This window comes from Saccopteryx leptura, chromosome 2 (genome assembly GCF_036850995.1).
Source record: "Saccopteryx leptura isolate mSacLep1 chromosome 2, mSacLep1_pri_phased_curated, whole genome shotgun sequence".
Classification (NCBI taxonomy): Eukaryota; Metazoa; Chordata; class Mammalia; order Chiroptera; family Emballonuridae; genus Saccopteryx; species Saccopteryx leptura.
Window position 1 is genome coordinate 313,796,267 of NC_089504.1, and position 14,108 is coordinate 313,810,374.

The 14,108-nt window shown below is 42.8% G+C and overlaps 1 protein-coding gene across 3 annotated transcripts in view; it reads left to right on the top strand.

Moving 5' to 3' along the window:
* Positions 1-3,852: 3,852 nt before the first annotated feature.
* The window catches only part of UBN2 (ubinuclein 2), a 100,124-nt gene continuing 89,868 nt past the window's right edge, over positions 3,853-14,108 (top strand). For all 3 annotated transcript variants that reach the window (XM_066362843.1, XM_066362842.1, XM_066362840.1), the window contains exons 1-2: positions 3,853-4,555; positions 11,959-12,051. In XM_066362843.1, coding sequence (XP_066218940.1) covers positions 4,079-4,555; positions 11,959-12,051 — 570 coding nt within the window. In that variant the 5' untranslated portion in view covers positions 3,853-4,078. The remainder of the gene's footprint in view (positions 4,556-11,958; positions 12,052-14,108) is intronic.

Genomic DNA, 14,108 nt, shown 5'->3' on the forward strand with positions numbered 1-14,108 from the left:
CTTGTCAAAGCACTTCATGTATATTAACTCAATCACAACAACTTTATTTTTAATTTTTTTTTTTTTTTTACAGGGACAGACAGTCAGATAGAGGGGTAGATATAGACAGACAGACAGGAACGGAGAGAGATGAGAAGCATCAATCATCAGTTTTTCATTGCAACATCGTAGTTGTTCATTTATTGCTTTCTCATATGTGCCATGAACGCGGGCCTTCAGCAGACTGAGTAACCCCCCGCTTGAGCCAGTGACCTTTGGGTCCATGCCAGTGAGCTTTTTGCTCAAGCCAGATGAGCCCGCGCTCAAGCTGGCAACTCTGGGGTCTCGAACCTGGGTCCTTCCGCATCCCAGTCAGACGCTCTATCCACTGCGCCACTGCCTGGTCAGGCAATCACAACAACTTAAAAAAGTATATATGCTATTATCCCCAATTTGCAAACTGAGGCACTGATTGCTGAAGGTGCTTGCACTAAAGTCAAGTTAGTAAGCAGGAGTCTCAAAAATAGAACCAATGCCAATGTTTTCTAAAGACAATGTCATAAAAGTAGTACATAGTTAATAAAATCAGAAAACTAAGAACTCTGCCACCTAAACATTTTTTAAAAAAGAAAACTAATTAATCAACCAAAACCCCCAAACAAATAGCCAACCTAAACCTAGACAAAACCCGTCTTAGCTTTTGAGTAAAAGAGAAATCCAAGCTATAACCAAACTGAATTAGAAATGAAGTTTAGGGGACAAGTTGAGGTCTTGAATCCTTATATATTAAAAAGCATAAAAAATAAAAATGAGTGACCTAAGCATCTTCTAAAGAAGTAATAAAAAGTAATAAACATAAGGACTCCACAAAAAACAAAGTTTGAAATTAAATTTAAAACTAGAAAAATGGTACAACTAATAAGTCAATGAAGGAGTTACTCTTTAAAATATTTGTTTAATGAATCAAGGTGGGGGAGAGAACACATACCTACAAAACATTATAGTCTTGGATAAATTCATAGACGTGGAAGTACTGGGTGAGAGTACGTACATTGGTATTTTGACAAATATTGCAGACTCACCATATAGAGCAGTTATTCCAATTACTGTCTCCACCAGCAATGAATAAAAGTGATTGTTAACCCATCCTCAGCAGCATGGTATTGTCAATTTTTATTTTGTATTTGTCAGCTTGATAGATGAAAAATTATATCTCTATACAGGTTTTTTTTTTGTTTTTTTTTACACAGAGAGAGAGAGGGGGGGGGATAGTTAGGGAGAGAGATGAGAGCATCAATCATCAATTTTTCCTTGCGACACCTTAGTTGTTCATTGATTGTTTTCTCATATGTGCCTTGACTGTGGGGCTACAGCAGACCGAGTAACCCCTTGCTCAAGCCAGCGACCTTGGGCTCAAGCTGGTGAGCTCTGCTCAAACCAGATGAGCCCCGCGCTCAAGCTAGTGACCTCTGGGTCTTGAACCTGGGTCCTCTGCATCCCAATCCGACGCTCTACCCACTGTGCCACCACCTAATCGGGCCCCATATGGGTTTTTAATGTTTATATTTTGTTTTGTTTTGTGGGTTCAGTCTTTGTTGGAAGTGCAATCAGTGTTTTGCTTGACTGATGAAGCTTTTCTTCTGTTAGAAGCTTCCCTTCTATTACATACGATGGACCATTTATTTTCTTTTGAAGTTTTATTTTTCAATTACAATATACATTCACTATTATTTTGTATTAGTTTCAGGCATACAGCAGAGTGGTTAGACGATCATATACTCTGATGGGTTACTTTGAATTATATTAAACCTATCAGTCTATAAATGCTTGGTAAAATTTGCCTGTGAAACTGCCTGGACCTAGTCTTTTTTTAAAAAGTGGGTGTCAGCTTTTTGCGGGCAATGTTCTTGATTTCTTCTATAATAATTAGTCTGAGTTTTCTGTTGTTTCTGAAATCTGTTTTGCTATTATATTATATATTTTTTCTAGGATAAATCAACACTGATTATCAGTGATTTATTGCAGATTACTGCTCAAAAATTATAAACCAAATGTATTATAAACAGCAAATGGATGGATCTTTAAAATGTGGTGAGTGAAAAAACAAACAGAATGAGATCTATAACTATAAACTTACAAGCTCACCTACAAACAAAATGTTAAACTGTAGATATGGGATGTTAGAATTTTCAGAGAGAGAGAGATCGAGGTCCTTGCATAGACCAATGATAATGTACCACAAACTAAAGTATGATTAATTCAACCTTCTTTGCCTGAAACAAAAATTAAAAAAAAAAAAAAAAGCTCCTTAAAGTCACTAATAATCTCCATTTGCCAAATGCAGGAATCATCTCCCTGTCCTCATCTTACTAGACTTGGTAGTGTTAAACATAGTCGACTATTCCCACTTTCTTGAAATTCTTTTCTTCAAAAATCATGTTCTTTACTTAAAATTTTCCAATGGCTCTGGTTTTGTTTATTATAAAATCCATTGACCATTCTGTGACCTGGCTTCAACCTCTTGCTGGGATTTGTCTTGCATAAATAATAGTACAACTCACAACTTTAAACCTACTTTTGCCCGCCCATGTTTGAAACAGTTATAGAAGCGTTACTATAGCCCCATTGCAAGACTGGCAGTAAAAGAGACTGAAGACAGAATCGTGACTAAAGTGCTACTGAGACCCAGAAATGAGACCCTAATGCAGAATCAGAAGAGGTGCAATGGGAAAGGTACTGGAGATAAAATAGAGTGCCAAGGAAAAATGACAGCATTTTAGAGCTGGGAGGAACCTCTGGAACCATCTATCACCATCTTCATACAAATAGGGAAAGTAACAGGAGAGCAAAAACCTGAACTTACTGAGAATTAGTCTATGACGTCACACTGACTCAAAGAGTCGTCAATAGGTGACATTATTCTTATCTGGTTAATGGAATTAACAGGATTCCCTTCAGGATGTGGAGGGCAGCCCTGAAAATTACTCGCCACTGAATGAATTAAGACGGAAAGCAACCATCATTCACTTAATATGGATTCCAAATAGTTTATCAAGGTGTAATACAAGGCGTACCCAATCCGGGTTTCTGCCCCCACCCTGAGAGGGATCATTTCGCCTCTACTTTCGTACGTCCCCTAAAATATCACCCAACGATCTTAAGAAGTTTGTGATTAAATATCAACAGTTTCGGCTTTATGAATGAGCCCAGAACTGTTCACGTGCAGGTTCAATTTCTCAACCGCAAAACGTTATTGCGCATTCTATGGCCGTGTCCCCTACAGTCCCCGCCCCGCGGCCAGGCGAGTTAAGCCGGAATCGGGGCAGAGGCCTGCGGGAGCCAGTGTGGCGCTCTGCGGAAGGAAGCCGCAGGACGAGTCCGGCTGGAATTAGCCATTTCCTTTCTTCCCTCGGTAATTTAAGGCTGCGGGGGGCGCTGGGCGGGCAGGTACATCTGCAGGTCCTCCCGTTCCTCTACCCTTTCTCCGAATCCGCCTTGAATAACCAGCTGACAACCCCAATCCTCTGGAGCAGAGAGCCGGGGGGCATGTACCGGGCGGCACCTAGCGCCATGACTAGGTCTGTCCCAGGCACATCCCGACGCTTGCCCTAGGCAAGAGCCTTTGGTTTCCGGATGCGAATAGGAAGCTTCTCTGGAACCCCCCACAGCCCTCCCTTTTAGGTAGGGAGCAGACGGCGTCTCCGTTTCCAAGGAAACGGGCCCTGCCACGACGTCACTTCCGCTGACCTGTCTGGACTCCCAGACTGTTGGGAAGAAAAGAGGAAAACTGAGCCACAGCCACGACGGTGGAAGCGAGCGTCTCCTCTCTGCGCATGCGCCCGCTCAACGGCCTGCTTCTATTTATGTGGGGGATCCAACATGGCGGCTGTGGCGACCCTGGCGATGGTGGTGGAACCCATCAGAACATAGTGGCGGGGAAGGGGGCACGGCCCGCACTCACGGTGGCGTCGGCGGAGACGGCTGAGGGTGGTGGAGGGAAGAAAAGCGACGGAGAGAAAAAGGAGAGGCGGGCAGGCAAACAACTCGGCGTAGAAGCGAGCGCCGGCGCGAGCGAGGGCAGAGGGCCAGAACAGTAGGGATGGCGGAGCCGCGCAGAGTAGCGTTTATTAGCCTGTCACCGGTGAGGCGGCGCGAGGCCGAGTACCCGAGGCCCGAACGCGAGCCCGAGTACCCTCGCGAGCCCCCCAGGCTGGAGCCGCAGTTGCAGCCGCACTGCGAGCCGGTCCGGACGGAGCAGCCAGCCCCGCGGGAGGCTGCCCCCCGCTCGGACGCGCAGTCCCCGGCGCGGGAGAAGCCGCTCCTCCAGCGCGAGGTCAGCCGCGCCGAGCCGTCCATGTCGCTCCAGCGCGAGCCCCCGCGGCCCGAGCCGCCGCCGCCGCCGCTCCCGCAGCTGCACTTGCAGCCGCCCCCGCCGCGGGAATCGGCTTCCCGGGCCGAGCCGCCGCAGAGGCCGCAGAGGGAGACGGTGCGCCTGGAACTGGAGCTCAAGGATCCCACCGACGAGAGCTGCGTGGAGTTCAATTACCCGGAGCTGCTCTTGAGCGGAGAACAACGGGTACAGAAGGTCCCTCCCTCACCCCCCAGACCCCGGGAGCCGCAGGACCCGACCGCCTTCCCCAGTGGTTTGCACCTTTGGATGCCCACCCTGCGCGTCTTGGGTCGCCCCAGAGGGTGGGCTGCAGGGGGCGGGGGCTGAGCGGGTGGACGAGTGGTCGGTGCTGCTTTCCTCTGCTCTCCAGGGTTGGCCGAGCTCACTCGGCTCCACTGAGCCCCCGCGTGAGTCAGAAGCCGCTCCGAGCCGATTTCCCTCTGCACCTTTCGAGATCTCAGGTTTTCCTCCTCTATTTTTGCTTGCCACACATCTGAGACCCCGCAAGTTGCGAGGCTGGGTTTTCCATGTGGAGCTCCAGCTATCCTTTCCAGTAGAAAGAAAGAGAAAACCTTAGGGGACACGCCCCCCCCCAATCATCTGGGAAATTGTGTACCCCCCCCCCCCAGTATTATCCTCATCTTCATCTGTATTTGTTGTTATGCTTGGCGCTGTGGCGGCTGAGATGTCAGCCCTTGTGGCCGTGGAGGATTTTTTATTTTTAAATGAATGGGATTTAAAAGTAATCTGAACATTTCAGACCAAGAATTTCACTTTAAGAATGAAGGGGAAGTGTAAGTTTTCTGATTACTTATTTTTATCTCTCGTGTTGGTATTGGTAACCCTTTTTATCTTGGTTTTCTCCCGGAGTGTGCTCATATTGTTATTGAATGGGAAGGTGACTCTCCTGTTTTATTTGGCGCCTACTATCTTATTCTTATATGAATGCATATCATTAGTTTGTAGGTCCCAATTAGAGGATATTGCACTTGGCCACTGTAATTTTTAGAGAAAGATGAAAAAAAAATCTTAGTTTTGCATTTTTAAAAACTTTGTTGAAAATATTTTATATATAGGTATGTCTTTGATGGTACCGGTGAACAATGGAGATCGGAGAGACATTTGTTACTAATTGTAATTTTTATTGTCCTGCTTTTGTGATTTTCAGAAGTGAAAAGGGAAATGATAGAGGAACAGTAGTAAGAGAACAATTTCCTCTGTTGTTTAGAAGTTATACTTTTATTAGATTTTTCTTTAGCACAGGTCTAGTAGACTATGGAAGTCCCTTGCTTTGTTTTTACTCTTTAACTATCTTTATTGAAATGAAGGACTTCTTAGTCATTCATTTTAAATAATGTCACTAGATTTTGTTTTATCTTATGGCCAACGAATCTTGATCATTATTTACAAATATTGTATAGTCAAATCATTACTAAATGTTTTCAACCAAAAGGGCAGAGACCATTTTGGTCACTTCGTCATAACATTTTGCCCTTTAGACTCATTTTTGTGTCTCTGTTATTTATAAATGTCATGTCATTCCCTCAATTTTTGAAAATATTGGTGCAGCGTTTTTTCAAATAAATTGTATTTCATTTTGTAATCTAAGTAGGTTTGCAGTTTCACTCCCTAATCTGTTTCATAAATTGCAGGTAAAACATGTCATGTTTGGGTAAAAAAATACTTAAGAATGGCTAACATTTACAGAGTTCTTATGGTGTGCTAGGCACAGCTCTAGGTATGGAGCAAAGTCTATCAAGTTTCTTGTTGCGGCAGAACTCCATGAGGTAGGTAGGAACCATTATCCCCACTTCACAAAGGAGGAGGCTAATGCATCTTTGCAACAAAGATTTGTCAGATATTCCTATGAATGCTCCCAATGAACATAGTCATAACATAATTGGAGAAAGCACATTTCTAAAGTTGTCTTAGACCCACGAAGAGAAATCCTATGAAGAAAGACCATCAAAAAGCAAAGCGTGGACATTAGAATTGGATTGGTCTGGAAAGTGACAATTCCCAAATTTGGTTTTTCTTCTCTCAGATGGACTCCAGTTGTTTTTAGGGATATTGTAACATTTTCTAAATAGCTTCAATTTTGAGATACTGTAATTGAACAACATACCAAATGGCAAGGTAAGAGGAGAAAGGGGAAGAAAAGGCATCTTGTAAAAATAAAAGATTAAGAATTTCAAAAATAGCCATCTTTTTTTGAGTAAGATTTTAGCTTCAGATCCTTAAGTTGAAAGGTGTGTAGGTATAAAAATGTGCTACCTGTGAACACCATCTATTTTGGGGTGCCTTTAAATCACCCACGACAGAAACAAATATATATAAACAGTAAAACCTTGATTAACTGAATGCAATCAGAATTTTTTCCTATACTTTGTTACTAATGAGAAACAATTAAATGATTAAATGTTGCAAACTATGAAAATCAAAGTCTCCTTCCAGGTTGTCAGGACACAGGTTAGATAAACCCTTTCCTTTGTTACCTCTGTTGAGTATTAAGTCCTGATCAGGGTGGTCCGGATTGATAATTGAGGTATTGCTGTCATCTCTATCATGAAACATTAATTTTTTCACCATTTCTGGCTAAAGGGAAATAGTACAATTTAAAAATACATTTTGGCCTGACCAGGCAGTGGCGCAGTGAATAGAATGTTGGACTGGGATGCGTAGGACCCAGGTTCAAGACCTGAGGTCACCAGCTTGAGCGTGGGCTCATCTGATTTGAGCAAAGCTCATCAGTTTGGACCCAAGGTCGCTGGCTCGAGCAAGGGGTCACTCGGTCTGCTGTAGCCCCACAGTCAAGGCACATATGAGAAATTAATTAATGAACAACTAAGGAACTGCAACGAAGAATTGATGTTTCTCATCTCTCTCCCTTCCTGTCTGTCTGTCCCTATCTGTCCCTCTCTCTCTCTCTGTCTCTGCGACAAGAAAAAACAACAACATTGTGGCAGTAATTGATAGACAAAAATTTTTTTTTAGCTCTTATTAAACCAGAAAATCAGTAAACCAGAACATCTATTTATTTTGGCTATTTTGTATTTCTAGAATGATTAATTGAACATTAACTGTAAAGGAAAAATAAATGAAAATATATAGTATTAATGTGTTTATACTGTTACAGAATTCTCTGTTATTCCATTGATTTTTTTTTTATTTTTTTTTTATTTTTTTGGTATTTTTCTGAAGTGAGAAGCGGAGAGGCAGACAGATACACACCCTCCTTCATGCGCCCAGCAAGCCCACCAGGGGGCTATGCTCTACCCATCTGGGCAGCTGCTCCATTGCCACCGGAGCCATTCTAACGCCTGAGGTGGAAGCCATTGAGCCATCCTCAGCGCCTGGGCCAACTTCTGCTCCAATGGAGCCTTGGCTGAGGAAGGGGAAGAGAGAGGGCGAGAGAAAGGAGAGGGGGGAAGGGTGAAGAAGCAGATGGGCACTTCTCCTGTGTGCCCTGACTGAGAATTGAATGAACTTGGGACTTCCACATGCCAGGCTGACGCTCTACCGCTGAGTCAACTGGCCAGGGCCCCATTGATTTTATTTATTTATTTTCAGAGACAGAGCGAGAGTCAGAGAGAGGGATAGATAGGGACAGACAGACAGGACTGAGAGAGATGAGAAGCATCAATTATCAGTCTCTCGTTGCAACACCTTAGTTGTTCATTGACTGCTTTCTCATATGTGCCTTGACCGTGGGCCTTCAGCAGACCAAGTAACCCCTTGCTCAAGCCAGCGACCTTGGATCCAAGCTGGTGAACTTTATGCTCACACCAGATGAGCCCATGCTCAAGCTGGGGACCTCTGGGTCTCGAACCTGAGTCTTCTGCATCCTAGTCTGACGCTGTATCCACTGCGCCACCGCCTGGTCAGGCCCCATTGATTTTTATATTGCATATTTTGGAGAACATATATCAAAAGGTCTCCTGAAAATAGTTTTAAGTTAAGGTCAAAGGACAAAATTATTGCCTTAGTTTTTGCCTGGTAGCAGTTGGTAATTTTGATATTTACTAATTTTCAGATATTTTTCACCTGAAAAGCATACAGATTACTTAGAACCTTCATTGTGGGGAGGAGGTTATTTCTTAACTGAAAGAAAAGTCAGTTTTTGTAAATTTGTTTTTACAGACTGTTGAGTAAATACAAGATTTACTTTTGATGCCTATATAAAGTCTACATAAAATATTTTAGAATAGCATATAAGGTGATTGTTATTCAACAATATATAGCCAGCCTTGGCCAAGCTTCTCAGAGCTTTGTCCTGATCCAGTGGACGGCAAACTGCGGCTTGCGAGGCACATGCTGCTCTTTGGCCCCTTGAGTGTGGCTCTTCCACAAAATACCATGAGCAGGCGCTACCTTGATAAGGAACATACTTACCAATTTTTTAAAAATTTGGCTCTCAAAAGAAATTTCAATCGTTGTACTGTTGATATTTGGCTCTATTGACTAATGAGTTTGCCAACCACTGCGGCACAATCCCTGGTCAGGGCACATACAAGAATCAATTAATGAATGCATAAATAAGTGGAACAACAAATTGATGTTACTCTCTTTCTCTCTCTAAAATCAACAATTAAATAATATTTTAAATACATATCCATGTGTTTATGTTTGTTCATATAAAATGGGCTATACCAGTAGTAATATGACCTAGTATTTGGACTTCAGTCACTGTCTTTAACTTTAGCCTTCACATAGGCAATGCCTGGACATACCTAATATTTCTTAGCTCATTATTGGTCTGTTCTGGCTAGTTTATTTCCTTTCAGACCATATCTGTATTTTCTTTTTTTTATTTTTCTGAAGTTGGAAACGGAGAGGCAGTCAGACAGACTCCCGCATGCGCCCGACTGGGATCCAGCCGGCATGCCCACCAGGGGGCGATGCTCTGTTGCAACCAGAGCCATTCTAGCACCTAAGGCAGAGGCCATGGAGCCATTCTCAGCGCCCGGGCCAATTTTGCTCCAATGGAGCCCTGGCTGTGGGAGGGGAAGAGAGAGACAGAGAGGAAGGAGGGGGGAGGGGTGGAGAAGCAGATGGGCGCTTCTCCTGTGTGCCCTGGCCAGGAATTGAACCCGGGACTCCTGTATGCCAGGCCAATGTTCTACCACCGAGCCAACTGGCCAGGACCCATATCTGTATTTTCAATTGGTAACTCCTCTTGGTATAAAGGATTATGTAAATGTATTACATGTCACAATTAAAAATTGACTCTAAAAATATAAATATTTCCCTTAAGCTTTAAGGAGACATTTATTCTAAATGCCTGAGGTATGATGAGTTGTATTCATTCTGTTCATTTTTTTCTGTCATTTTTGTAATTTTTTCTTTATTATTATAACTTTTTTTTGGTATTTTTCTGAAGTGAGAAGCAGGGAAGCAGACAGATAGATTCCCTCATGCGACTGACCGGGATCCACCCGGCATGCTCACCAGGGGGTGATGTTCTGCCCATCTAGGGTGATGCTCCATTGCAACCAGAGCCATTCCAGTGCCTGAGACAGAGGCCATGGAGCCATCCTCAGCACCTGGGCCAACTTTGCTCCAATGGAGCCTTGGCTGCGGGAGGGGAAGAGAGAGACAGAGAGGAAGGAGAGGGGGGCATGGGGGAAAAGCAGATGGGTGCTTCTCCTGTGTGCCCTGACCAAGAATCGAACCTGGAACATCCACATGCCAGGGCAACACTCTACCACTGAGCCAACCGGGCAGGGCTGCCTGATGTTTTTTTTGACTGATCATATCTCAGCCTTTGTATCCAGAGTGAAGTGTCTCAGTTCCAAAGTGTGCAAATATTTGTCCCTTCTGTGCTTTTTTTTTCTTGCCCTTCACAGTCAGCCAAGTCTCTACCCAGTATTTCAGCCGTCACTCACACACTTCATTTTTAATTATTTGGAGATGCTAGTTCAGTAAAAACATCTAGCCTCCCTTTTTATAAAAAAAACTTTTTAGTCAATTATTTTATAGCTCCTTGTTTAGTTTTTTTTGTATTTTGAAAAACCATCTATATGAACTGTGTCTGCTAAAATTGTAAACTTGAGTAAAGGATGTGATTTACATTCTTGTTTGTCTTTTATTTGTTTTGGTAAGAATGGAAAATGTGAGCTCCCAGCTGTGTGTGTTTTCCTGAAAACATGCCTTACAATAAACTTACTCTCCCCACTTAGAAGTAAACTATGTAATGTTTTCTATTTGCAGCGGTTTTGATCTCCTAGCTTTGTTTAAAAGTGGACTGTAGGCCCTGGCCGGTTGGCTCAGCAGTAGTGTCGGCCCCGCATGTGGAAGTTCGGGTTTGGTTGCAGGTCAGGGTACACAGGAGAAGTGCCCATCTGCTTCTCCACCCTTCCCCCTCTCCTTCCCACAGCCAAGGCTCTGTTGGAGCAAAGTTGGCGCATGCGCTGGACGGCTTCATGGGCTCCGTCTCAGGCACTAGAATGGCTCCAGCCACAATGGAGCAACACCCCAGATGGGCAGAGCATTTCCTCCTGGTGGGCATGCCAGGTGGATTCTGGCCGGACACATGCAGTTGTCTGTCTGACTGCCTCCTCACTTATAACTTCAGAAAGATTAAAAAAAAAAAATAGTGACTGTATTCCCAAATGGCTATCCATTGACTGGATGTAGGTAATGGAGAGGTTGAGGCTGGGCTTCCACAGAAAGCAGAGCAGCTTTAGTTAATCTGGTGATAACTCAGGGCGGGCGATTAAATCCTGACTCTAATAAGTTAATGACCTAGTGATCCCTTCTGAAGCATTTCCTGACCAAAGCAGTTAATCTTTGTTGGGAAAATCTCCAACCAGAGTTATAAGTGGGGTTTTTATTTTTACCTAATTTTCTTAGGGTTCTTATACCTTATTTTGGATGGGATGACCATGCATTCATTTTACAGATGGAGACAATTTTTCATTAAGTTCTTCACCACAAAAATATTATAGAGCCCTGGCCAGTTGGCTCAGTGGTAGAGCGTCGGCCTGGCGTGTGGGGGACCCGGGTTCTATTCCCGGCCAGGGCACACAGGAGAGGCGCCCATTTGCTTCTCCACCCCCCCACCTCCTTCCTCTCTGTCTCTCTCTTCCCCTCCCGCAGCCAAGGCTCCATTGGAGCAAAGATGGCCCAGGCGCTGGGGATGGCTCCTTGGCCTCTGCCTCAGGCGCTAGAGTGGCTGGCTCTGGTTGTGGCAGAGCGAAGCCCCAGAGGGGCAGAGCATCGCCCCCTGGTGGGCAGAGCGTCGCCCCCTGGTGGGGGTGCCGGGTGGATCCCGGTTGGGCGCATGCGGGAGTCTGTCTGACTGTCTCTCCCCGTTTCCAGCTTCAGAAAAATACAAAAAAAAAAAAAAAAAAAAAAAAATATATATATATATATATATATAATGTATAAGAATTAAATCTGTAAATATTTTTTTTCATAAGACTAAAAGTTTTTTACTACAAACCAATATTTCTTTCTGGTTACTTTTAATGCTTCTAACTTATTTGTTAATATTTGGAAACATTGACTCATTAAATTTAAGGATATGTTTGACTCTGATTGAACTGATACTAATACTTCTGTTTCTTTTCCCATTCACTCTGAATCAGAAGAAGCCCATTCCCACAGAAGACCCATTTAATGATGAGCATAAAGAGAGGCAAGAAGTGGAAATGTTGGCTAAGAAGTTTGAAATGAAATATGTGAGTATAATTAAGTGTTCACTTAGGCAATTTTATTCTGTTGACCTCGTTTCTTTCTGTGACTGGTTGAGAGCACTTATAATACCCATTACCCATCATATTAGTTGAATCAAATTAGTGGTTATAAACAGTCAAATAAAGATTCTGGTAGGTTTGTGATGACTATAATAGTAGCCATCATTATTTTGTTTGTTTAACATGTATTATCTCCAATCCTTACAACAAAACTACAAGGTAAGCAATTTTGAACACATTTTATTGATGAAGAAACTGAGGCTCTGAGCTCAAGGTTAAGTATTACTGATCTAAGGTCACACAGTGGCAAGAACTAGGCTGTAGATGCAGGTCTGTTTGGCTCTAACGCTTTGCCCTTTCTACTGCCATTGAGAAAGCTACTTTAATGGCCTTGGTGTAGTATTCCTGCCTGTTAAGAGTTTAAGACAATGAATGTGTGTACTGCTAGGTCCCTGGGATAAGAATTAGTTAGAAGCAGCATGAAATTTCTTTGAAAGTGTTTTGTTTACCTTTTACACACTTTTAATATTCTATGCCATTGTAGATTGGTGTTTGTTGGTTTTTTGGAGTAAAACTTTTCTTTTTATTGCAGCAACATTACAACCATTAATTTTTTTAAATCCAGGATTACAAACAAATGCAACAAACAAAGGGAACTTTGTTGCTCTTTTTTTGTTTTTTTTTAAGAGCAGAAGGGAGAGAGAGAGAAAGAGAAGCATCAACTCATTGTTCCACTTAGTTGTGCCATTAATTGCTTTTTATATGTGCCTTGACTGGGGCTTGAACTGGCAACCTTGGCACCCTGAGATGACGCTCTATCCACTGTGCCACCAGTTTTCTCTCTTTTACAGCTGCATGATATTCCATTATATAGACACAGCAAATTTATTTAACCAGTCTCCAAATGATTTAGGTTGTTTCCAAATATTTCCTCTTGTACATAGTGCTATATTAATAAAGTTTTACGGGGGAGTCCTTTGATAGTATTTAACATAGAGAAACCAGTGTTCTGAAATTGGTTGATGCGTAAAATTGAGTTCCACATAACTGGTGCATATCGAGGCACTGTCATTGTGCAGGGAGACAACTTACTTGTGTTCTAATCCAAACTAAGGACCTGTATTTCTTCTCTAGATTTTTATTTTTAGCTACTTGCTCTCTTATGGAAATAAGACTTAAAATGCCCTGCCTTGTGGAGGCTTTATATGCATAAACCTAAAATCATGCCATGAATATTATGAATATTAAATATATGTGTGTGTGTGTCACACATACACATGTATATGTTAAAAATTATTTGGAACCTTTTAAGAAAATCATTAGGCTAAAAATGACTTGGCAGAGGATACCTCATCTAGCTCTGGGCTGTTAGAAAAGATCACTCTTGCCTGACCTGTGGTGGCACAGTGGATAAAGCATCGACCTGGAAACGCTGAGGTTGCCGGTTCAAAACCCTGGGCTTGCCTGGTCAAGGCACATATGGGAGTTGATGCTTCCTGCTCCTCCCCCCTTCTCTCTCTCTCTCTCTCTCTCTCTCTCTCTTCCCTCTCTATAATTAATAAATAAAATCTTTAAAAAAAAAGAAAAAGAAAAGATCATTCTTTTTTTTTTTTTTAATTTTTTTTTAAAATTTTATTTATTCATTTTTAGAGAGGAGAGAGAGAGAGAGAGAGAGAGGAGAGAGAGAGATAGAGAGAGAGAGAAGGGGGTAGGAGCCGGAAGCATCAACTCCCATATGTGCCTTGACCAGGCAAGCTCAGGGTTTCGAACCGGCGACCTCAGCGTTTCCAGGTCGACGCTTTATCCACTGCGCCACCATAGGTCAGGTGAAAAGATCACTCTTAAAACAACAAAGATTTTTATTGTTCAGGGGTAGCAAATTCAGATGTCTCTTTATTTATACATATACGCTAATTTATATTTTTAAGTAAAAGAAAGTCTTTTAAATACTGTATGTAAAGCCTGACCAGGCTGTGGCGCAGTGGATAGAGCGTCAGACTGGGATGCCAAGGACCCAGGTTCGAGACCCCAAGGTCACCAGC